The sequence below is a fragment of the Lactuca virosa genome, chromosome 9 (genome assembly GCF_052849685.1).
Source record: "Lactuca virosa cultivar CGN04683 chromosome 9, Lactuca_virosa_CGN04683_v6, whole genome shotgun sequence".
NCBI lineage: Eukaryota > Viridiplantae > Streptophyta > Magnoliopsida > Asterales > Asteraceae > Lactuca > Lactuca virosa.
The window spans coordinates 136,101,444-136,125,067 of record NC_136434.1 but is presented as its reverse complement, the minus strand read 5'-3'; the positions used below and the strand labels follow the sequence as shown (position 1 = coordinate 136,125,067).

The following is a 23,624-nucleotide window of genomic DNA, read 5'->3' as shown; positions in this document are numbered from 1 at the left end:
TGAGAATACTTTTACTCTGGTCGTCTTGTGGGATAATGTATGAATGGTTTGACCTATTTAAAATGAAATTTTTTACTTGGTATTTTTGGGACGTTACATCCTAGTTTTGGGAAGATTATTAATGGAGTTGGTTTGTAGTTCCAGTTTTTGAAAAGTTTCCCGCCTTGAGTAGTTGTCGCTGTGATTTGGGTTTTGTAGATGGGGATGAATAAGTAGTTGTTTCCATTGAATGCTTCCAAGTTGTGGGTTGTTTGTTGGCATAAGTAGGGTTCCGAGTGGTCTCTCAAGTTTTCTTTATGAATAGCTTTTTTCAGTTAGACTCTTGGTTGGAGTCTGGTGGTGCGGTTGTGTGTGAGGCCATCAGCTTCAGCAACCGATCGAAATTTCGGTGCATCAACCATTTGGTAGGTCAGTATGGAACTAGGAAGATCTCGGTTAGATCAAAATGCGAATGTTTGGTTAACATGATGTGATTTATATGTTGGTTTGGCATCAAGGGTTGACTCTTGTGTTAGGATTCGTCTTCATATTTAAATGTGAGGTTGTCGACAGCGGCAAATGGTCAGGGGTACTGCTTTCCATGTGTCAGTGGGATAATTCAGGGTCGAGAGGTTTGTTCCAGTTCGAGTTGTAGTGTGAAGTTATTATGGTTGTGGTTTCGAATTGTTCTGTCTGTCTGTAGTAAGACATGGTTTGGGGTTTTTTTCCAATTTTTGGGCGGGGCGGTTGGATTTCCTTTTGTTGTCTAGGGGCGGAATGTTAAGATTCGTTCTTCGTTAGGACACCTGGTATCTGCTGATTCGGGGCTTCATTAGCAGTGTTGGTAGGCAGTCATCTGGTGTGGCAGAGTAAGTTGTAAGGAATGATTTCGAGGACGAAATCTAATTTACGTGGGGAAGAGTTGTAACACCCATGTTCCTAGGTATTTTCAATTATGGTTTAAAGTAATAATTGCATTTTTGGTCCTTATCCGGGCGTAGTTCACTAAAAAGTGTCGAGGACTCCTTTAAGTATGATGGGCGTACATAAGAAGTACGTAGGGCATACTCATGTTAACCCCAAACCCTAATAATTATGGTTTAGACCCTATTTAAAGGACCTTAAGTCCTTGAGGCCTCCCCCACCTTCAGCCTCCACTCCTTCATTCTGTCATTTCGAAACCTTAACCCTTGAGAGCTTATTTGGGACCTTTAGAGTGTTCTTGATTATTGTGGAAGAAGAAGAAGTTCATCATTAAGGATTGTTGGGCTTGGAGTTTATAAATTCAGAGCTTCCCTTTTATTTGCCAACTTTTGGAGGTATAAAGCTCTTACCTTTATGCCTCTATGGTTTAGATCTAGGCTAGGGTCTAGTTTTGCATGACTTTTGGTCCAATGGTTTGGTTCTTATGAGTAAAAGCAGCTTTAGAGCTCAAGTTTGTCATTTTACGTTGTTCTTGAGGATTTTGTGTCATAAAAATGAAGTCTTTGTTACTATTTCTCACTTATGCAAGAGTTTGAGGTTATTAAAGAGTGTTATGGACTTAGGGTTTGGTTTTGGGCTCTATTAAGCCATGAAAAAAACTTAAAGTTGGTGACTTTATAAGTTAAGACCTTCCCAAGACTAAGATCTATGAGTTGGACATTTAATCTTAGGTATGAAGAGCTTAAAAGTGGACTTTGGCATCAATGTGGTTACATAGGGCGTAACCCTGGGGTACACAACGCGTAATGGGTTTTGCCCATTTTCTTTTCTGTGGTAACTCATTACGCACGACATAAGAAGAGAGTATGCGTGGCGTACTCCCAGAAGTGCACTTGGGCCATTTTTGGGCCTTGGGCTATGTTTAGTTGGGTCTAGTTTGGAAAGGGTAAAATGGACTTTTACACTTAATGATAGAGGATATGATTTGGACCTTAATTATGGGTTATTACCCTAATTATTAATTAGGGATGGTTTTGATTTGTTTAGTGTGAGGAGCTTTGTAGCAGTTGCGTGTGTGAGATTTCGATTATCTTCAGATTGAGGCGAGTCTTCTCACTGTACTTGTGGGTCGAAGGAACCAATGCCGACCTACTGAATATTGTTATATGCTAGTTTTCTTTGTGATACTTGCATGGAAGACCCCGGGGTAGCCCGTGACATTTGTATGAAAGACCATGGGATGACCCATGACAATTGCATGAAAGACCATGGGATAACCCATGCCACTTGGTTGTAAGATCTTGAGGGTAGCCCATAACATTCCAAGGCAAGACCATGGGGGTAGCCCATGTCACTTGGTTGTAAGACCCGGGTGGGGTGGGGGGGGGGGGGGTTAGCCCATGTCATTTCAGGGAAAAGACCATGGGGGTAGCCCATGACAATCTGTATGTATGGTATGTGGTATTTTTCGGGGAAATCACTAAGCTTTATGCTTATGGTTTTGTGGTTTATAATACTTCTAGTTCGAAAGGAAATGACCCAACGTGATCGCTCAACATCCCCCTCATGATTCTACATTTACAATTATTTTAACCTGATGAATTGACATACTATATTTTGGTTGACGTTGAGACACCTGATGAATGTAATTAATGGTTTTTAAAACAAAAACTTTTATCACTGTTTTTAGGTTGTTACACAAAGAATAAAACATTTTTATTGGTTGTGGTCCGTTATTGTCTACTCCACATAATACAACAACCACAAGCCAAAATGAGACACCGGGATGGTGTTCGTGGTCGTGGTATGTTGCCACCTAGACCACTGATGCGTACGTGATAGGTATACACGATGATCTTTTATATATATATATATATATATATATAATATAATATAATATAATATAATATAATATAATATGCAATATAATATAATATAATATAATATAATATAATATAATATAATATACAGGGCGTCCCGTTGATTTTGATGGCCTGATGCGAAAAATAAAAATGGACCCGTAAATATAATTTGTTTATATATATAACTAAATTTGTTCGAACGACGATAACTCGATAAATGTTATAAAGATAATCAAAACAAAAAAAAAACCGATAATACAATATACAATCTTGTATAGTTAAATAATTCGCGAGACTCTCATAGCGCTGTTTACTTATTTAAGTGTGTTACATTCGTTAATCAACGACATCAATCAAAATATAAAATGAGATGTCGTCAGATTTAGAAACTAGGAATAGTAAAATACTTACCTGTATAATTTCATTTAACAATAAAAAAGTAAAACGATAGTGCAATATAAAAGAAAGGTGGAGTCTATTGGAATCAGAAAACAAAAAAACAAAAAAATGTCGTTTGAGCTTTGCAGTTGCTGCAATTTGGAAGTTTGGAATTAGAACAAAACGTAAGCTCTTGTTTATCGTAAATTTACATTGGTCCAAATGCAATTTTTAATTTTAAGCATAATTTTTCAAAACTTGAGTTGTTGCAAGTTTTAATTGTATTGTTAGCTATTTGAATTGGAAAATACATAGACTTTTGTCTTTTTGATTACTGGATTGTCGATTGTTAGACTATAAACTTAATCATATGTAAAATTGACCTCCTCCATGACAAGGGTCCTGTGCGGTCGCCACCTCGTACACCGTCAAAGACACCCATGATAATATAATATAATATAATATAACTATTTGGTATTACAAAAATATAATAAAATTATTATCAAACCCAAATTATTTTTATATTTTGCTAATTTGTTTTGTATATTTTTGATAATTTGTATATATTTGAAAATTAAAAATTATGTTAGTTATAAAGGATGATAAAGATGAATTTTTATGTGTTATGAAATGAAAGAGGTAAGAACAACATAAAAAATAATTATATGACAACATAAAAATATAAGTAAAAGATAATTAATATGAGAATGACAAACAGATCTTCCAAAGGAGGAAGATGGAGAGAATAGTTTTCAAAATATATGTAAATTTGTAAGTTAAAAATTCTTTTTGTAAAAAATTGTAAAATAGTAAAACTTTTAAATAATAAGTTCAAATATTATGTTATCACGAAGAAGACATGTAAATTTCTAAGTTAAAAAATAAATACTACACGTGTCAAAAGCAATCCTATCTGCCCAGAGAAGGGTGAGATTGTCCAAAGAAAACTCTCACAAAGAGATTATAGGGAGGTTTATGGTCACCGGCTCTTCTACCCCGAAAATTACCTTCCTACCCTTCATTCTGTTCTTCTTCTTTCGATTAAATTAAACGCAGGGGTTTAGCGCTCTCTTTCCTTCCTCCAATTTGCTTTCTTTTTCATTCTCATTCTTTTCAGTTTTCTACCAAATCTCCAATTGCTATCGGCTACTTGTACAATTTCTCTTCGTATTCATTTATCCAAATCCCAAATCGTTAATGCCAATTACTCAGATCAACAGAATTCTATCTCAGTGCAGGTAATTTCATACCATTTCTCTTGTTCATCTTCATTTTCGTTTAATTCGTTCCGTTGCCTCTATATATTGTGTTTTTCTCCGATCTCCGTTGTGTTTATGCTAAAATTTCGCCTGAATTTTCTTGCTTCGTAGTGTAGAGATTGGATCGGGTTTCATACATTTTTTGATTGTTTGTCTGATCGTGTTGAATTTCTGGTTATCTGTGGTGCAAATCTCTCTCTCTCTCTCTCACACACACACACACACAGTTTTTTGATCTAATTGGCGCTGGAATGAGTTTTTGATGAGTTCAACTTTTATGGCTATATTTGTGAGGTGATTCGATAAAATGAATTTGCATGGTTTATAAGTTTTTTATTTTACTTTTTTTTTGTTATTTCCATTTTTGTTAAATTTGTTGAAAGTGTTTGACTAGCTCCACCGTTGATTTGTATGTGGGACTATGGCGTAGATTTACCCTAAAATTTCTCATTATTGATCTGCCTCCCAGATTATGGGATCTAGCTGTTTCGATCGTCTTTTCCTTTTCCTTAATCATGCCAGATTGTCGATGAACAAGGGCAAAATGGATCTTCAAATCATCAATTTTTTCCCTAAGACTATCTGGTTAAACAAGCGCACGAATATTTATCACCATCTTGATGAGTTTTTTTCAGTAAGATATCGGGAGTTCTTGAAAGATCAATGAAAGATGCATTTGGTTATATCAAAGATTCTGATTTTCTATTTACTGAAATTACAGATAAACCTTGTCAGATCTCTTCATTGTGGTTGATGATCTCTTATTGGAACGTATGCCTAAAATATGGTGTCAAAAAACAGTATATACTATGGAAGATTTGATGGTTTTCAATCCCCCATGGCCCCTAAAGCTCCAAGATCCTTAAGGGTGAGTATATAACTATATATAATATACTTTCTTTCAACTCCATTTTCCTATTGAAACTCATATCGACACATTTTTCTGTTTCTTTAGAGGAGTTCACATAGGAAATCATCAGAGGGTAGCAAAATCTGCGCCTTTGACTTGTTGGCATCCATAGCTGACAAGTTATTACAGGAGAGTGAAAGTTCTACTTCAAGCACCAGTCCAGAACAAAAAGACCAGATTACCCTCCCTAAAGAATCACAACACTCCGATAATGATTCTGGTTTGGAACATGTTTCTGATGTGAAAACTAATGTGAAGTTGGAACCATGTGAAGCCAAGAATGTAGATAAAATGGAGGGAGATTTATGTAAGTTTAACTTGTTTAACAGTATAGCTGAAATACAGACTGAGGGAGTAAATGTAAAGAAACAAAGTGGAGACTTTACTGCTAGTGACCCAATGGAATCATGTGTAAATACTCGTGTGCTTACTAAATCATATACTAGTTTAAATCTACCCTCCAAAAGGGTAAATGTAAAGATGGGTATTAGAGATGACACCAAAATGAGGGCATTTAGGGAAAAGTCACATGCTAGATACAGAAGAATAAGAAAGATGATGGCATATAGATACCAGAAAGTTACTTTAAAGAAAAACTATCAAATCCCTAACACTACTAGTAAGTTGGAATTCTCCCTCACACTACAAATTGTACTGTGTTTGACATGCACTGACACTGTGACACTGACAAAAAAAGAAACTTTTGTCCCATATCCACTAAAAAAGTGGGACAAGGATACAATCTTGATTTCTTGTCTATGAAAAAAGACGTAAATGCCCTCCGGATCCTCATATTTAAAAATAACACTTGAAAGTATGTATCCGTGTTTCTAATTATATCATTTTGTTGTTTATTAGGCAGTGAAACAAAACTAAACCAAAATAGGGAAAAGATATACAGTAAAGACACGTGTCAAACAGAGGCTCCTTCTAAAAGGAGGAAGCTGTTTCATGAGAAGAGTGGCAATGGAGATAATCATGGTAAGTGGTAAACTCAGTTGTATTACTATTAGGGTTTAACAAATCCCTAATTGATAAAATGTTTCATTTTTCAGTGAAATTTAGCATCAAATCCTTTAAAATCCCAGAACTGTATATTGAAATACCCGAAACAGCAACTGTGGGTTCATTAAAGGTAAATGATATTTTTCAAAAGTTTTTTTCGTTTATATAATAGTTTGTTAATTGCTATTTGTGGTTGAAAATATCATCCACAGAGGACTGTTATGGAGGCTGTTTCAGCTATCCTAGGTGGCGAACTCCACGTAGGGATACTTCTCAAGGGCAAAAAGGTCAAAGACAACAACAGAACCCTACAACAAACGGGTATTTCCCGGGATTCTGATCTTCAAAGTTTGGGATTTACATTGGAGCCTAATTTGTTCCAAGCTATTATTCCATCTCCAATGGAAAAAGAAGCTCCATTTCAAGATAAGAATCAAGAAATGATTGCCACGTCAGCAGCTAATTCTTCTCTGGATTACCATGTTGATGAGAATCAAGAATTTGTACCCTTACAAACGGAATTGCTAAAAGAAGGAATGTCTCGTGTCCAATTAACCAAAAAATGTGAAGCTTCACAACGTAGAATTAGAAGACCGTTTTCTGTATCAGAAGTAGAAGCACTTGTGGAAGCAGTTGAAACACTTGGAACCGGAAGGTATCACTATGAAATATGAATGATTGAATTACAAGGGTATTACGCTATTTACGTCTTTTGCACAAACGACAGTCTCAGTCCCACATTGTTCCACCTTTTTGGATGGTCCAAAAATTTGCAATTTTGTCTCAATGAACAGTCATCAGTCCAAAAACTTGCAATTTTGTCGGTCAATCAATCCAAAAAATTGCAATTTTGTCACTCACATTCAGTCAACAACCGTCCAAAAAATTGCAATTTTGTCACTGTCAACAATAAGTCGGTCCAAAAATTTGCAATTTTGTCACATTCAATCAGTCCAAAAAATTGCAATTTGTCACGGTCACAGTCAATCAACAGTCACTAAGTCCAAAAAATTGCAATTTTGTCGGTCACAATCAGTCCAAAAAATTGCAATTTTGTCACTGTCAACAATCAGTCGGTCCAAAAAATTGCAATTTTGTCACATTCAATCGGTCCAAAAAATTGCAATTTGTCAACGGTCACAGTCAATCAACAATCACTAAGTCCAAAAAATTGCAATTTTGTTGGTCACAAACAGTCCAAAAAATTGCAATTTTGTCAGTCAATAACAGTCAGTCCAAAAAATTGCAATTTTGTAAGTCAACAGCCAGTCAGCCCAAAAAATTGCAATTTGCAATTTTGTCCGGGTGACAATCAGTCACTAAGTCCAAAAAATTGCAATTGTCACAGTCCCAATCAGTCAACGTAGTATAAATTGTTCTGTTTTGTTGTGTTCTGACGTGTCTGTTTGTAATATTGTAGATGGCGTGATATAAAATTGCGTGCTTTTGATGATTCGAATCACCGAACTTATGTGGACTTAAAGGTAAAGAAGAATCTAATATAATTTTTTACTAAATTATTACCCTGAAAAAACATAATTGTTTATTACGTAAAGATCACATCACATGTAAAATTTTAAGCTTTTAAAGGGAAAAAAATTGATTTTGTAACAGGATAAGTGGAAAACACTGGTTCACACAGCAGGGATCTCTCCTCAACAAAGAAGGGGTGAACCGGTGCCTCAGGGTCTTTTGGACCGGGTCCTGGCTGCACACTCCTACTGGTCTCAGCATCAACGGAAGCACCAGACCAAACCGGTTCAAATCTTGGCCGGTTCGAGTGTAGAGTCTGTTGTCAACTTGTGATGTGATATATGAAGATTTAGGAAAGATATGGAGGAATATAGGAAATTAAAAAAGAAAATAGGTTTTTTTTTTTTTTTAATATATTATATTATTTTAGTGTGATTGATTTGAAAGGGTAATTGGTGATTTGATGTAGTTATTGGCATTGGTAATACCATTCTTTTCACACATTCAATTGTTTTGGATGATAACAAGTGAGATTTTTTTTTTGTTATTTTTCTTATGTTGAAAATATATCAACAATAACTACAGACAGTATAGGTTTATAAGTATTAAAATATGTGAAAATCGCGAAAAACTCAACTTATTATATTATCTTCAATGTCCAAAATACTTATTATTTCATATTTTTGTCCATTAAAATTGTAGTATATTTTGATTATCTAAATTAGGGTTTCATATAACAATGAAATTTCATTAAAATCAGAATATAGAAATATGCTTAAAATGCCTACAGCGACTTAATAGCGTTTCATCTTAAAATTTCTTTAAAAAGGTACAGCATAAAATGGTATTGAATCATTAACTTAGACAAAGTCAAGATGTAAAATAGTTTTAATAGATAAAAATATAACACAAAATGGTTCGAAGTTCAACTGTATCGTGTTCATTCTTTTTGAGGTCACCTTTTAAGTCGTGTTTAGAACATATGTAGATTTAAGATTACTTTAGAAGTAGATTAAATTGTTTTAAAAAAACATAATAATCATTTTGAACATATAATACTTGAGTTTTCTTTTAAAATATAAATAACTATGTACAATAAAAGATCAATTATTATAAAATAAAAACAGATATGAAATATCGCTTGTTTGTAGTGTAATCAAAGAGTAAATACGTCAGGGAATATGCTTTACACACATGATTTCATCATATGATTAGACTGTCATTTTTCTTTCTTTATTAGTATATATTAAACTGATTGTTACATGTGACTTTAGTTTTTAAAAAAAAAGTAAATTTAAGACAAAACCTCAAAAATGGTCCATGTTGTTTTAGAAAATCTGAAGTTTAGTCTCTAATCTTTAAAAACCTCACAGATGGTCCCTATGGTTTCAAAACTTTTAACAAATGGTCATTTTCTCTAACTCCGTTAGCTTTTGGCCGTTAAGTGAAGGGCATTTCTGTCTTTTCACTATCACGGAGACTATTTATGAAGTTTTGCCTTATTTAAAAAAAAAGGAAAAAAAATATTTAATATTAAAGGGTCTCTCTCTCTATCTCTCTCTCGTGTCACCGGAAAAATCAAAGGAGGAAAGGAGGGATGCCACCCTCCGTTCAAGCTACTTGTAGCAGCCCCTCCACCTCATTCCTTCTTCATAAATTGCCACCCTTAAACACCCTCTATTCTCTTGTTTTGCATCAACCAACACACCCCAACACCTCCCTAACATGTTGCCATCCTCTATTATCAGTAACAGAATGCAAGGGAAAACCGGCAACAGGAGGTTGCCGGAGTGCCTATTGCCACCTCCTGCCATCCAAGCACCACCCACCTCGGTGCTTCTGTTGTGCTGCTGCTTAGCTTTCTCCAACTCTCCCTTCCTCCCTCTCTCGTCACCCATCGCCAATTAGAATAAACAGTGAAGGCAGTAAAGCTGCCACCTCGTCACTCTCCCCCGTTTCTCACTTCACCGGCGATGAGGACCACCATAGCCGACGGTGACAGTCCCTCCGCCTCCCTCCTATCATAACCTACCACTACCCAACGCCGTTGTCGTTGCTGCTTCCTCTTGGTCCCTCGTCGAGCATCAGACAACAGGAACAAAGCAGTAAGGCCGCCCATCGCCACCAATCACAGCCACCACCGCTACTGCATTCCCCCCGTCGTTGCCCTGCTGCCACCGGTAAACCGTCTCCGCCCTTGCCATTTCGATTTCGATAAACCTACGTCGATGTCCGGTCGAGACCAAGAGACCCAACGATGGGTCTTGATTTTTGTTGAATCTCAAACCTGCAAATCACGATTGGTAACGAATCTGGTTGAAATTGGGGGTGGGTTCTTGTGTTCACTGTATAGTTTAGGGATGAACGAACTTGTTTTGCCATATATTCCCGTTTGATTTTGGGTTTTTGAGATCCATCTGATGAAGATGAGAGAGAGAGAGAGGGAGAGAGATAGAGAGAGAGAGTGTGTGTGTGTGTGGGACCATTTGTATATTAAACAATTATTTTTTACTTTTATTTTTTTATTTTTTAGATAAGTCAAAACTTCATAAATGGTCATGTGCTAGTGAAATGACAGAAATGTCATTCACTTAACGGCCAAAAGTTAACGGAGTTAGCGAAAATGACAATTTGTTAAAAGTTTTGAAACCACAGGGACCATCTTTGAGGCTTTTAAAGATTAGGAACTAAACTTCGGATTTTCGAAAACCACAGGGACCATTTTTGAAGTTTTGTCTAAATTTAATAAAATGGGTCCTTTTAAATAGTTGTATCTTATCTTTTACTACTAAAAAAATTATATTTAATATTTCTTTCTTTATTATATACTAAACTGATTAGACTGTGATTTTTTCTTTCTTTATTAAAGACCTACTTAATTAAAGTTTTTAAATACGAAACTATCTTTGAGAAAAGAGATTACAAGATACAACTGTATTGAATATTAAAATTGTAATTGCATAAAAATATGAGAAACTTTAATTACTTTTTCGTTTAAGTTAATCAACCTACATATAAATATGTCGCAGATCTAAAGACATTTATCGTAACAATCATCGATCAAGAAAGTTGGTTATCTTACAAAAAAAAAAAAAAAAAAAAGAGATCGTATTCATTATTCAATTATCATTTTATCCAATTTGGCTAACTTATAAAGTTAGCAAATAGCGAGTCAGGGAATCCAGCACGAGTCGTTTGTGATTGGTAATGCAAATTGTATATTAATTTATACAAAATGCAGATCTAAATCTCTTCCCTCCTTTTCACGTCATCTCTTCACTCCAGTGGCGGACGCAGACTGTTTTAGTAGGGGTGTCCCTCGTACTTCAAGCGGGTGCACCTAATAGAAAAAACCAAAAAAAAAAAAAAAATTTACACTGCATGCCGAAAATTGAGCAGTGGACTAGGACCCCAAATGCCCCACTAAGGTCCGCCACTGCTTCACTCTGTTGGCGAATGTTAACACGTTAGTTTCCTTTTAAACAGGAGTGTCCTGAATTTCTTTCGCTTTTTTATTTTATATGTAAGGATATATGTAAGAATGAAAAGATTTAGTCTTTTGGATGTTTGATGTATACTATGTAATACATAATAACCATAATCAAGATAATGCAATTTTTTTTGTATTATTTCATTTTCTTATACTTATTGTTGTATTTGTAATTTCATGGATACGTGAGTTGCACAAAATAAAATAACAAGATAAAAAATGTATATTATAAATGAATCTACAAACTTTGGATAAAATTTTAATACGAAACTAATTATAACCTATAATAATATTAATATTTTTCTCACAAAACTTGAACATAAAACATAATCAAATGTTCAACACATTAATATAACCAACAACAACAATACCTGTAATAATATCTATGAATTATTATAGTAGAAATAAAACATATTAATAATAATACAAATGTCACGTGTAAATATTGTATAATTGTTGATCATTTTTTAGATAATCTCATATGGTGTAGAAAACAAAATAGTATATAAGGGATTCACATGGTAGTTTTGTGTGCTTAATATATCTTAAGATCAATAAATGATAAACCATATATAATAGAACAAAATAACCATGAATTTCGTTTCATAAACAGTATGAATAAATTCCAATAGGTAAACTTTAAAAAATGAAAAACAATAGAAATTTGGATATATATATATATATATATATATATATATATATATATATATATATATATATATATATATATATATATATATATATATGAGGGTTCAATTGAGAAAAAAAAAGGTTGAGAATGGGGGATTCATTCTCAGCCAATCATTTAATTAGCATCTTAACATAAAATACACGGTGACAAAATTGTAAATATGATATGATATCCTTCAATCACAGATACATAATTGTGAATAATTTGATAACAATTCAAATTCATTACTACTCGATCGTTCATCATCCAAATTTCTTCTCCAACCTTCAACGATCATCCAAATTTCTTCAATTAAATCCTCGATCAACATCATCCAGTGTTAATCAATCATCCATCTTCGTCAAAAACACGTTCATCAACATCATTCAACAGTTGACAAAAAAAAATTGTTTTTGGTTCTTTCAATCCAACCTTCAATTATGCTTGAATTCGAGCATATCTTCAACATCTACGATTAATTATACTCCAAGTGTTATTTGATCAACATCATCGATAATCAACAACAATTCACTTCATATCATTCATTCAACATCGATCATCAAACAAAACTTCGAAATTAAGGTTAGAAAAACATTAAATCATTTTTTTTTGAAAAATTTCATATAATTCTCTATCAATCTACTATTTTGTAAGTTTTAAATAGTCAAAGTATCATGTTTTTAGCATTTTTAAAAAAGCTTACTTGTATGCACTCCAACTGTTTGATGAAATGCATAAACTAAATTACCACCTTATATTCACATATGAATATGTTTTCGCACCTTAATCAGTATATGATTATTAAAATACAAAACAAATATACAATTTTATATGTTATTCATATGTGAATAACATATAAAAATTATATATATTTGTGAATATACCTTGTAATATTCATATGTTAATATCCTGTGTAATATTCATATGTGAATAAACTGTGTAATATTTACATATGAATATACCATCTAATATGCATAAGTGAATATATCATCTAATACTTACAAGTGAAAATACTATGTAATCTTCACAAGTGTATATACTATATATTATTCATATGTGAATATACTTTGTAATATTCATGAATGAATATACCATGCAATATTTAGATGTGACTAGAATGTGTAATATTCACAAGTAAATATATCATATACTATTCACATGTGAATCTACCATATAATATTCATATGTGAATATACTATGTAATATTCATTTGTGAATATACCATGTAATATCACATGTAAATATACAATATAAACAACATATATCATATAATATTCACATATGATTATACATTCATATGTGAATATACCATGTGATAATTAGAATGTGATAAATCGCTATTATTATGAACTAAAAGTATATTTTTAACATTTTTTATGTGTATTCACATGTTTTTCAGGTATCGTTATAACTCAATAAAAGAATAACATTTCAATCAATGGTTGGTTCATATCCCGGTGGTTGACGATTGGTTGACGTAATTGAGAAGATATCATTGACGAAGACAATATGTTTTTATATTCACGTGTAAATGTTATACAATTTAATATATTCTTCATTTTGATCGTGTTAAATTCAAATGCAAATGATATTCATTAACCAATACAATGTTGTTTGTCTTAATATAATGTTGATTTTACATGTAAAATAATATTGTTACAATATACAAAAAAACTATTCACAAACCAATTCTTATAGTGTTATTTATTTTTATATATAAAGGTTGTATTCACAAAATAAATGAATCAACATGCATAGTTTATTCACATAAATAAAAATAACAGATTACAATGATGTTTTTACTAGTGGGATTGAAGTTAGTAACATCATCAGTAAATATGTCGTAATGATTTCTAAACTTTATTCATATATGAATAAATAGCATGTCATGATGATGTTATCACTAGTAGGAATGAAAATTTAGTGACATCATCAAAACAATTTGCCGCAATGAAGTTTAGTCTCGGAATTGGACGAAATTCGCATATTTGATGTAAAATGGTGCGATTTACAAAACTCACAGCTTTGCTGTGACGTACGGTGTTTTTCGGCCATTCGGGACTGTTTAGGGCCTCAAAATGACGTTTTCTATTTTTATAATTTTCCGAAAAAAAAGTTATCATTTATTCACAAATGAATAAATAAAAATATATATGCTTATATAATTATTTTATTAACCTAAAAAGATTAGTTGTATGTGAATAAATATATATTCTTATCAAATACTTTTTTTATCTTTAATTTTATATATTTTGTAGTCCTCGGTTTTATTGACAGTTTTATTCATTTGTGAATAATACATATATATTCACATTTGATTATTACATATATATTCATTTGTGAATATTACATATGTTCACATACGGATATAATTCTTATATGTTATTCACATATGAATTACAAACTTACTTAGGACCTTAAAACAATGTTTTTTTCCGAAAAAAATACATTATCACTTATGAATAAAAAGTATGATTAATTTTTTTTATAATTTAAGTATCATTCATATATGAATATAACATATAATAAACATAATATATTCATATTTAAATATTAGACGATGCATTCAATTGTGAATATTACATAGTATATTCACTTGCGAATATTAGATGGTATATTCACTTATGAATATTATATGATATTTTCATATGTGAATATTACATAGTATTACATGGTATATCACATGTGAATTTTACATAGTATATTCACTTGTGAATATAAGATGATATATTCACTTATGAATATTACACAGTATATTCACATATGAATATTACAAGGTGTTTTCACAAATATATATAATTTTTATACGTTATTCACATATGAATAACATACAGACTTGCATATTTGTTTTTTGTTTTAATAATCATATACTGATTCATGTCAGAAAACATATTCATATGTGAATATAACGTGGTAATTTAGTTTATGCATTTCATCAAACAGTTGGAGTGCATACAAGTTAACTTTTTTAAAAATGTTAAAAACATGATACTTCCAATTCAAGTTATTAATTCCAAATCATCATATACTTTCGATTTCGACTTTGAAGCGTGCAATTCCGATTTTCATTTCATTCCAAAAAAATTCCGATTTCAATTTTGAAACCTTGAAATCCCGATTCCAGATTTCTTTGTAATACTGATAATCAAGCCGCGAACTGTTCCGATTAGAATATATGTTCCAATTTCAAAAGCTTCCGACTTCAGATGCGACATCCTATGTCTGATCGATTTCACATTTTGATTTTGATTTCCGAAAATCCGATTAGGAACCTGTGAGTACCGATTCCGAGTCCTTCAATGTTGATTGTGACTGCGAGTCCAGAACTCCAATTCCAATTTCATGAACAACAAAGAAATTCCGATTCCAACTGAGTTCGTTTGCGAATCTGGGAAATTCAAATTCGGAGTATTCAACAAAGAAATCGATGTTACGTATTTGAGATTGAAGGTTATTATCATATTTACAAGTTTGCCACCGTGTCTTTTATGCTTAGATTAAATGAGTGGCTGAGAATGATTCCCTCATTCTCAACCTTTTTTATTTTCTCAATTGAACTTACCTATATATATATATATATATATATATATATATATATATATATATATATATATATATATATATATATATATATATATATATATATATATGGGAAAAATGAATATATATATATATCAGCCCCATATAAGCTTAGGTGTGGAACCTATTAAACCACGTCGTTTTTTTGGCCGAACATTATCTAATATCTTACATGATCACGTAGATTAATTAAAAAAACATCATCTTCTTCTCACCTCTTAAACCTAAGTACGTTAATTGAAGAAAACATCATTTTTCCCGGCGACCTACAGGTGCGTATTACGTATGTCCATATTCATTCAATTCACAATCAGTTTACACACCTAATTTCATTATATGCAGTTTAAATACCTCACAACCAATCGCCTTTTACACGACGGATTATGGATAAACACATGTTTTACTTGTTTTTAGAATTGCTAATTGATTCCGTTGATTCACTTATTAAAAATCCAAATCAAGTTGGCCAAGACTATAGTAATATATTTAATCGATTTAATGGCAGAAAGTGGGGTCGATCACATGTAATCATAATTTTTAATAAACATATATTGGGTTTTTGGTTATTACTTTTCAATGCAAGAAATCACAGTATTCATTGTTTCTTTGATTGTCTGCTTTATAGAATCCTTATGATTAAATTGATATCAATTGTTGCTTTACAGAATCCTTATGAATAAATTGATATCAGTTGTGTAGTTGACGACACATGTGCTCTTTTTATCTTTTATTTTCATAAACCATTAAATTAACATATTACTGTGTAATATACTTGCAATCTACATAAACATATAAAGTCTCTTATATTGTCTTTATACTTCTACGGTTAAATATACATAACATGTATCTCAAATCCATTTTACCCAAAATTGTTTCTTTCTTTTTTAATTGTAGAATGACATTGATGTGTGGTTTTCTTGGTGCAGGTCACATTCCACATTATGGATTCAGAAATGCAAGTAGCAGATCCGTCCTTTGAAAAACAGACAAATGAAGATATTGATGCAAATAATGGTTATTCAGGATCGACATCTGAATCGGAGAAAATAAATAATGATGGTGTCAATCTTGGATGTGACGAAGGTGCATGTAATGATCAAAGTATTATTGGAAATGTTTTCGATACACCCAATGATGCGTATACATTTTATAATGATTACACGTTTTTACATGGATTTGGTATACATATTCATTGGAAATTTAAGAATAAGACAACAAATGAGCATTATCGGAAGACATATGTATGCAACAAAGAAGGTTTCAAATGCTTGAAAGTTAATAATTCAAGTGGAAAAGTGATAAAACGTCGTAGAGAAGTAAGAACGGGATGCAAAGCAATGATTCGAATTTCAAAACAGAAGGATGAGAAATGGATCGTGGACAAGTTTAATGACACACACAATCATGCCTTGAGCTTGACACCAACGAAGGTAATGAAGCATAGATCGCATGGGAAGTTCCACCGTACTATGGAATGCAGATCTCTTATGGTGCAATTTGGTCGAGCAGGTTTGAAGCCTTCTCAAATTAAAAAGGCTATTAACGCAATGAAAACTTCAGATGAAGCCGATGTTACTTCAAAGCAATGTGCTGATGTCTTATCCGAGCAACGAAAACAGTATAGGGGAAAGGAGTTTTATGGACTTATAAAGCATTTCCAAGATAAAGCATTAGTGGATAATGACCAGTATTTTGTTGTGGACTTGTGTGATGATGGTTCTCCTAGGAATATATTTTGGGCTGATGGAAGATCAAGAGACGCCTATACTAAGTTTGGAGATGTTGTTGTGTTTGATGTCACTTATATGACAAACAAATACAAAATGCCATTTTCTCCCTTTGTAGGGGTTAATCATCATCGACAATCTATACTTTTTGGTGGAGCATTGCTAGAAAACGAAAAAGAAGAAACATTTGTATGGTTATTCGAGAATTTCCTAAAGTGTATGTTTAGCAAGCATCCAAAGGCAATTATTACGGATCAAGACAAAGCGATGGGTAATGCGATAAAAAAAGTGTTTCCAAACACTCGACACCGCATTTGTGAATGTCATATTAAAAGGCACGAACCGGAACACATTCGCCCATTTGTTGCCCGTTATAGTGATTTTCAGGAATCTTATAGACATTGGGTAAACAGTGACACCATTGAAGAATTTGAAAAAAAAGTTTGAAGTTATGCGTAGTAGGTATAACCTGGAACATAATTGTTGGATAAGTGAAATGTATAACCAACGGATACATTAAGCAAAACTTTTCTTCAAAGATATTTTCTTGGCCGGTATGACAACCAGTGGACGAAGTGAGAGTATTAATTCTTTTTTTGATGGATTTGTCAATTCCAACACCATGTTGAATGCATTTGTACTACAATATGAAAAAGCAGTAGAGACTCGAAGGGCCGCCGAAGAAGATGAAGACTTCAAGACTATGAACTCGAGGGCAGTTCTTTCTTCTGTGCATCCAATCGAAGCAAAAGCAGATGAGTGTTACACTAGAAAAGTTTTTGAGGTTTTTAAAAATGAATGGCTGGAAGCCACTAACAATTTAACTCATGAGATGTTAAGCAAAAGTAAAGAAGAAATTATATACCGAGTTGGGCAACTTGACGTTGATAAAACATATTGGCGAACTGTTACCTTCCGTTCTATGAGTGAAATGAATGTCACATGTTCATGTGCTAAGTATGAAATATGTGGGATTTTATGTAAGCATTGCTTGTATGTTATGAAGAAGAGGCATGTTGAAACACTTCCGAATCACTATATTTTACCACGGTGGACCCTTAATGCTAGGTATAAGGTGGGTAATAGTAGTATCGGACTAGAGGAAATGAATAATGAAAATGGGGTGAGCGCATTCACTTTGTGGTGTGTCCGTTAAAATTTTACCAAAGTTATTGAACAAGCAAAGGAATCCCCTTTAAAAATAGATAAAGTCAATACTGTATTGATAAAGCTTTTAGATGATCTAACGATTCAGGAAAAGCCTAAAGCATTTGAAAATGCATCTCAAGGTTGTTCTACGGGAATTTCACAAGTAGATATGATGCCTCAATTGTTTGTACGGGATCCTATTGGTCCAACTAATACAAAATGTCGGCCTAAAAATGCTACAAGAATTAAGTCTTCATTAGAAATGCCGAAGAAAAGAACTTGCTCTTACTGTCAAGGATTGGGTCACTACGCCACTAGTTGTTCAAAAAGAAAGGTAGTTGTAATATCACTTTATATTGTCATGAGTTTACTAGCGTAATAATTATATTAACTATTTTATTTTTCATGTATCAAGCGGATGAATTGTTGCAAGAGAAACAATGGTGATATGTCTTGTCGTTGGGAGAAATTTGGATGGTTTCTGTTTTGGATAGTTGATTTTTTTTATGTTTTAAATAGGCACATTTTTTATGTTTTGGAAATAAATGGTGTATGAAAACCTATTTTGGATAATTGCGGTAATTATATTTTATTTTGGACAAAAATGGTGTATGAAACATCTGGATGGTTTTTGTTTTTAACACAGATGTGTTACAAATATAAGTAGGTTGTTAATATAGGGTAAAAATAAAAGTACGTTGCTACCATGGGCTTAAAATGAAAAGTACATTGCTGATTCTATAAAAATATGTATATGAATTGCTATTTTCCATAAAAAGTCAGAACATGTTATTCCGGTTAACAACGAGAAGTACGTTGCTGATTTTGTATAATTATTTAAAATTGAAACTTTATTATCTTCTTTGCAAGATTGCACATTGTGTACATAACTGGATTGGAGGAGTCATGCTTTATATTGCAATTAGAAAAAGATACACAAGATTATATCAATCATAGAGAAATCTAAGTGGAAAAAGAAACAGTGGATTCTATCAAAATACGTATATAGATTGTTATTTCTGATGAAAAGTAATGGTACATTGCTAATTATCGTAAAAAATCAAACAACTTTGCTATTTCTAATACAAAATCAAAGTACGTTGCTATTCTAGTTAACATTGGATTTTAACCTACTCACGCTTGATGGTCTTTAAGTCAACCCGAGTGTGTCTTGTCCATTCATCCAAGGCCACCACTTTTTTCATTGCATACCAAGACTAACATTCCAACCATTGAATTCAAAGGCTACCTGTTTCTCACGAAACCATTGATCCAACACCACGAGTCCACCCATTGAATTCTAGTTTTGTTTACCGGTTGATCAAGACAACATATTTCTCAGTCAAGGCACAAATATCACTTCACAGTGGCTGTGGAACAAGCAATGCACAATGCTTCCTCTTCATGTCTCAATGGTTATAAATAAATGCTCAGGTCATACTGTCATAGGTGCTAATTGGTGTGAATACCTCTCTACAACAAGAACTCATAAATGTTCAGTGCACATCATCAAAATAATTTTGTAGAATATGTACATATATATCACACGATTAAACTGTAAATTCATTATCAATAATACATACACACATAGTCATTTTCTTTTCAAACAACATAAGTTGTATTACATTGACAAGAGAATTGTAGGATTCTAGCAAACAGAAGATAACACACCAATTATTAACCTGCTTTTGCAATCAGACCACTTTCACAATTTGTCATTACTTTTTTAAAAATTTACCAAACACTTCAAATTTATCATATTCATTTTATTACTTGAGTCTACATCATTTGATTGGGTTTTAGAACTTCAAACCGACATAAAAGTAAACATCTTTTATCAATTGAACAAGACATGTGAACCCTAAATTTGATAAGCATGTACAAATCATAATACCTCAAGAAACTTGATAGATCTTAATACAACTATCGTAAAAGCATCTGGTCCTTAAAAAACGAAAGCATTAATAGAAATAGAGGACTCAAGGGAGAAGGATACCGTACAGGGCAAGAAGAAAGGTTTGAGGACATGACCAGAGGCAGATGACCGCGAGGTGGCAATTGGGTGGGGGGGCATTAGGGAACGATAGAGCGCAAGAGAAGATACAGATAATCAATCTAGACCGACAGAGATACTGTGAGAGATTGCCCGTGGCTTGGTCCTGCCTTGTCTAAATTGCAACCAAATTGTGTGTATTGGTCGAATTTGGTGGAAAATCCAATACCAGACAAGAATTTGGGGGCATGAATATGCAATCGACTTTTCCTGTAATTCATATTTGAAAACCTAACCGAATAAAATGATTCATATCAAGGAGAGAAAAAAATTGAAACATGGATAACGAGAACTTAACCTTTAGTTAATCCGTGATTAAGATATCGTAAGGAGGAATCAATCGACAGATTATTTTCCAGGGGACAACGAGCACACCGAAGCTTATGAGATAAAGGGTTTTTTGAAGGGTAGAATACTGGCGAGGGGATTGTAGGAGATGTTGGTGTGGGAGAGAAATAGAATTGAACCAGAACTTATTAGGGAAGAAGTAGCAGTTGAGTAATCGCATCGCCATATAAAACTTCTGAGCTCCGATGTTGTTTGATTATTTGTAAATCACCCCTAAAACGACGTGGTTTAATAGGTTCCACACCTAAGCTTATATGGGGCTGATATATATATATATATATATATATATATATATATATATATATATATATATATATATATATATTCACTTTTCCCTATATATATATATATATATATATATATATATATTGTGAGCATGTAGCATTGATTGTGAATCAATTATTTTAGTTATTTTAAGAAAGTAATTAATGCATATTAAATGCTGAAGATTTAATTAATACTCATTATATATTGAACATGTAATATGCATTAATTACTTTCTTAAAATAAGAAAAATGGTTGGTCCACAATCAATTCTACATGCATACAATAGATTTTTTTTAGAAACGGCAAATAGATTTCATTAAAAAATGCTACATGATTAGCAAGTAGCTAAAACATGAGAAAATACAAGGAGTAATGAAAAATACAACAGTTTAACAAAATGGAGATGTACTCCAATCTATCCACCTTAATTTTACATTAGAAGTTTTATATTTCAACCATCCATACGTTTGGGAAATCACTTCATCCGCTATCTTTGCTGGGTTTGTATGTATCTGTCTAAAGATTCTATTGTTTCTTGCCTCCCACGTGCACCATAACAGTCCGTAGACTATCGCATTAATCCTTACTTTATGTCTTGGACAATTACCCCAGTTTGCTGCGAAATTGATCAAATCTGTCACATTATTGAACGGTATAGCATCAATTGTGCACCATTTGAAAACCCACTCTCGAGCCTCCGTAGCAACTTCACAATTGATCAGTAAGTGATCGCTTATTTCTTTTTCTTTATTGCAAAGAGGGAACATATTTGATTGGGTCTTGATTCCTTTTGATTCCAGGTTTGTTGCAACCAGAATTCTATTTAACAATGCCCTCCATATAAAGCATCTTATCTTCAATGGGACAGCCTTTGACCAATTGATGCACGTTCTATTGTGAGATGTATATGCCCTAGAGTCGATCAATTTCCTTAGAATGTTCACCGTATAATTACCGTCTTTGCTCCATTTGAATCGAAAACCTTTAGCATCAGAGGGCAAAATAACATTACAAAGCATCGAGCATAAGCTTTCGAAATCACTTGCAACCTCAATATCCATATGTGGTGTTTTCCAATTCTAATTAAAGCCATTGGTTCTAATCCTATCAGCGATTGAACATAGCTTAACTTTCTCCGATGCATAACGACGGGGAAAACATTCTTGGAGCGTAAGCGATCCACACCACCTATCCTTCCAAAATAAGAATCTTGTGTTCGAACCTGGGATTATGATGAACATGTCATGATAATTAACATCGAATTCAGGTAGGGATTTGATAGCTTTTGCTATATTGCACCAAGTTCCATTTGTTGTTTTCTTTGCCATGCAAGTAACAGGTTTTTTGTTCAAGTTATGTATGTAGTTAATGCAATCCTTCCATAAGCTGTCATGCCCTGTTTTAAATTTCCACCACCATTTTGTTAGTAGTGCTAGATTTTGTGCTTTTAATGTCCCAACTCCTAGGCCTCCATCAGTTTTGTCCGCTACAACTTTTGACCATGACACCCAACGTATTTTAGATTTGGTATCATCACCCCCATAAGAACCTTCTACGTAGTTTCTCTAATTCTTCAATGATCCCCTCTGGTGCTTTAAAGAGTGAGAAATAGTAGGTGGGGAGGCTATTAAGAACGGACTTGATTAAAGTAAGTCGACCACCAAATTACAGTGTTTTCGCTTTCCAAACCGATAGTCGTGATTGAAATTTGTCGATTATCGGTCTCCAATGCTTTTTTAATGCCATGTTTGCTCGTACGACACTCCAAGATAAGTAAACGGGAACGAGCCTTTGAGACAACCAAGCACTTGTGCTTGATGTTGAAGATCTACTTCTGGAATGCCAATCCCAAATAATCGGGAATTTTGAAAGTTGACTTTTAGACCGGAACAAATGTAGAAGCATTTTAAGATCCTAGCTAGATTTTTAATGCTCGATGTATCCCATCTTCCTACAAATATTGCATCATCTGCATAGAATAGATGTGAAATGGAAGGACCATTGTTTGTTAATGTGACACCCACAATAAGTTCTTTCTCCAGAGCTCTTTTGATGGCTTGGTTTAAGCCCTCAATGGCAATAATGAAAAGAAACGAAGACAGAGGTTCACCTTGCCGAACACCCTTGGTGATAGCAAACTCTTCCGTGGGAGTTCCATTGACAAGGACGGAGGTTCTCGAAGATGTAAGGAAGCCGTGTATCCAACCTCTCCATTTATTGTTGAACCCCATCTGCTCCATTACTGAATCTAAATAACCCCAGTTAACCGAATCAAATGATTTTTCGAAATCGACTTTAAGCAATAACAACTTTTCTTTTGTTTTTTTCCTAAAAGTATACTTCATTTATGATCAATGGGCCTTCCAATATGTGTCTCCCCTCTATGTATGCTGATGGGACCTCTTCAACCACTGATCCCACAACACGTTAGAACACAATAACCTAACCCTATATATATATATATATATATATATATATATATATATAAGGGTTCAATTGAAAAAAAAGTTGAGAAATCGGGGAATCAATCTGAGTCACAAATTTATTTTGC

At 33.2% G+C, this 23,624-nt stretch overlaps 2 protein-coding genes and 1 pseudogene across 4 annotated transcripts; 2 read left to right on the top strand and 1 right to left on the bottom strand.

Annotated features, from left to right (window-relative positions):
- Positions 1-4,096: 4,096 nt before the first annotated feature.
- On the top strand, positions 4,097-8,454 carry LOC145138535 (telomere repeat-binding protein 3-like). Of its 3 annotated transcripts, XM_079072609.1 has the most exons (9): positions 4,097-4,381; positions 4,872-5,036; positions 5,124-5,270; positions 5,358-5,931; positions 6,171-6,293; positions 6,368-6,447; positions 6,530-6,972; positions 7,738-7,801; positions 7,932-8,454. In XM_079072609.1, exons 3-9 carry the CDS (start codon positions 5,187-5,189, stop codon positions 8,121-8,123), a joined length of 1,560 nt encoding a protein of 519 aa, XP_078928735.1. In that variant the 5' UTR covers positions 4,097-4,381; positions 4,872-5,036; positions 5,124-5,186; the 3' UTR covers positions 8,124-8,454. The 3 variants fall into 3 exon arrangements, with proteins under 3 accessions (XP_078928735.1, XP_078928734.1, XP_078928736.1); XM_079072608.1 differs by lacking the exon at positions 4,872-5,036; XM_079072610.1 differs by lacking the exon at positions 4,872-5,036 and having other exon boundaries at positions 4,098-4,381; positions 5,358-5,619.
- An 8,016-nt stretch (positions 8,455-16,470) lies between these two features.
- LOC145139830 (protein FAR1-RELATED SEQUENCE 9-like) lies at positions 16,471-18,784 on the top strand (annotated as a pseudogene).
- A 4,025-nt stretch (positions 18,785-22,809) lies between these two features.
- LOC145139829 (putative mitochondrial protein AtMg01250) lies at positions 22,810-23,313 on the bottom strand. The gene has a single exon (XM_079073522.1). The coding sequence runs from the start codon at positions 23,311-23,313 to the stop codon at positions 22,810-22,812; it is 504 nt and encodes a 167-aa protein (XP_078929648.1).
- Positions 23,314-23,624: the final 311 nt, after the last annotated feature.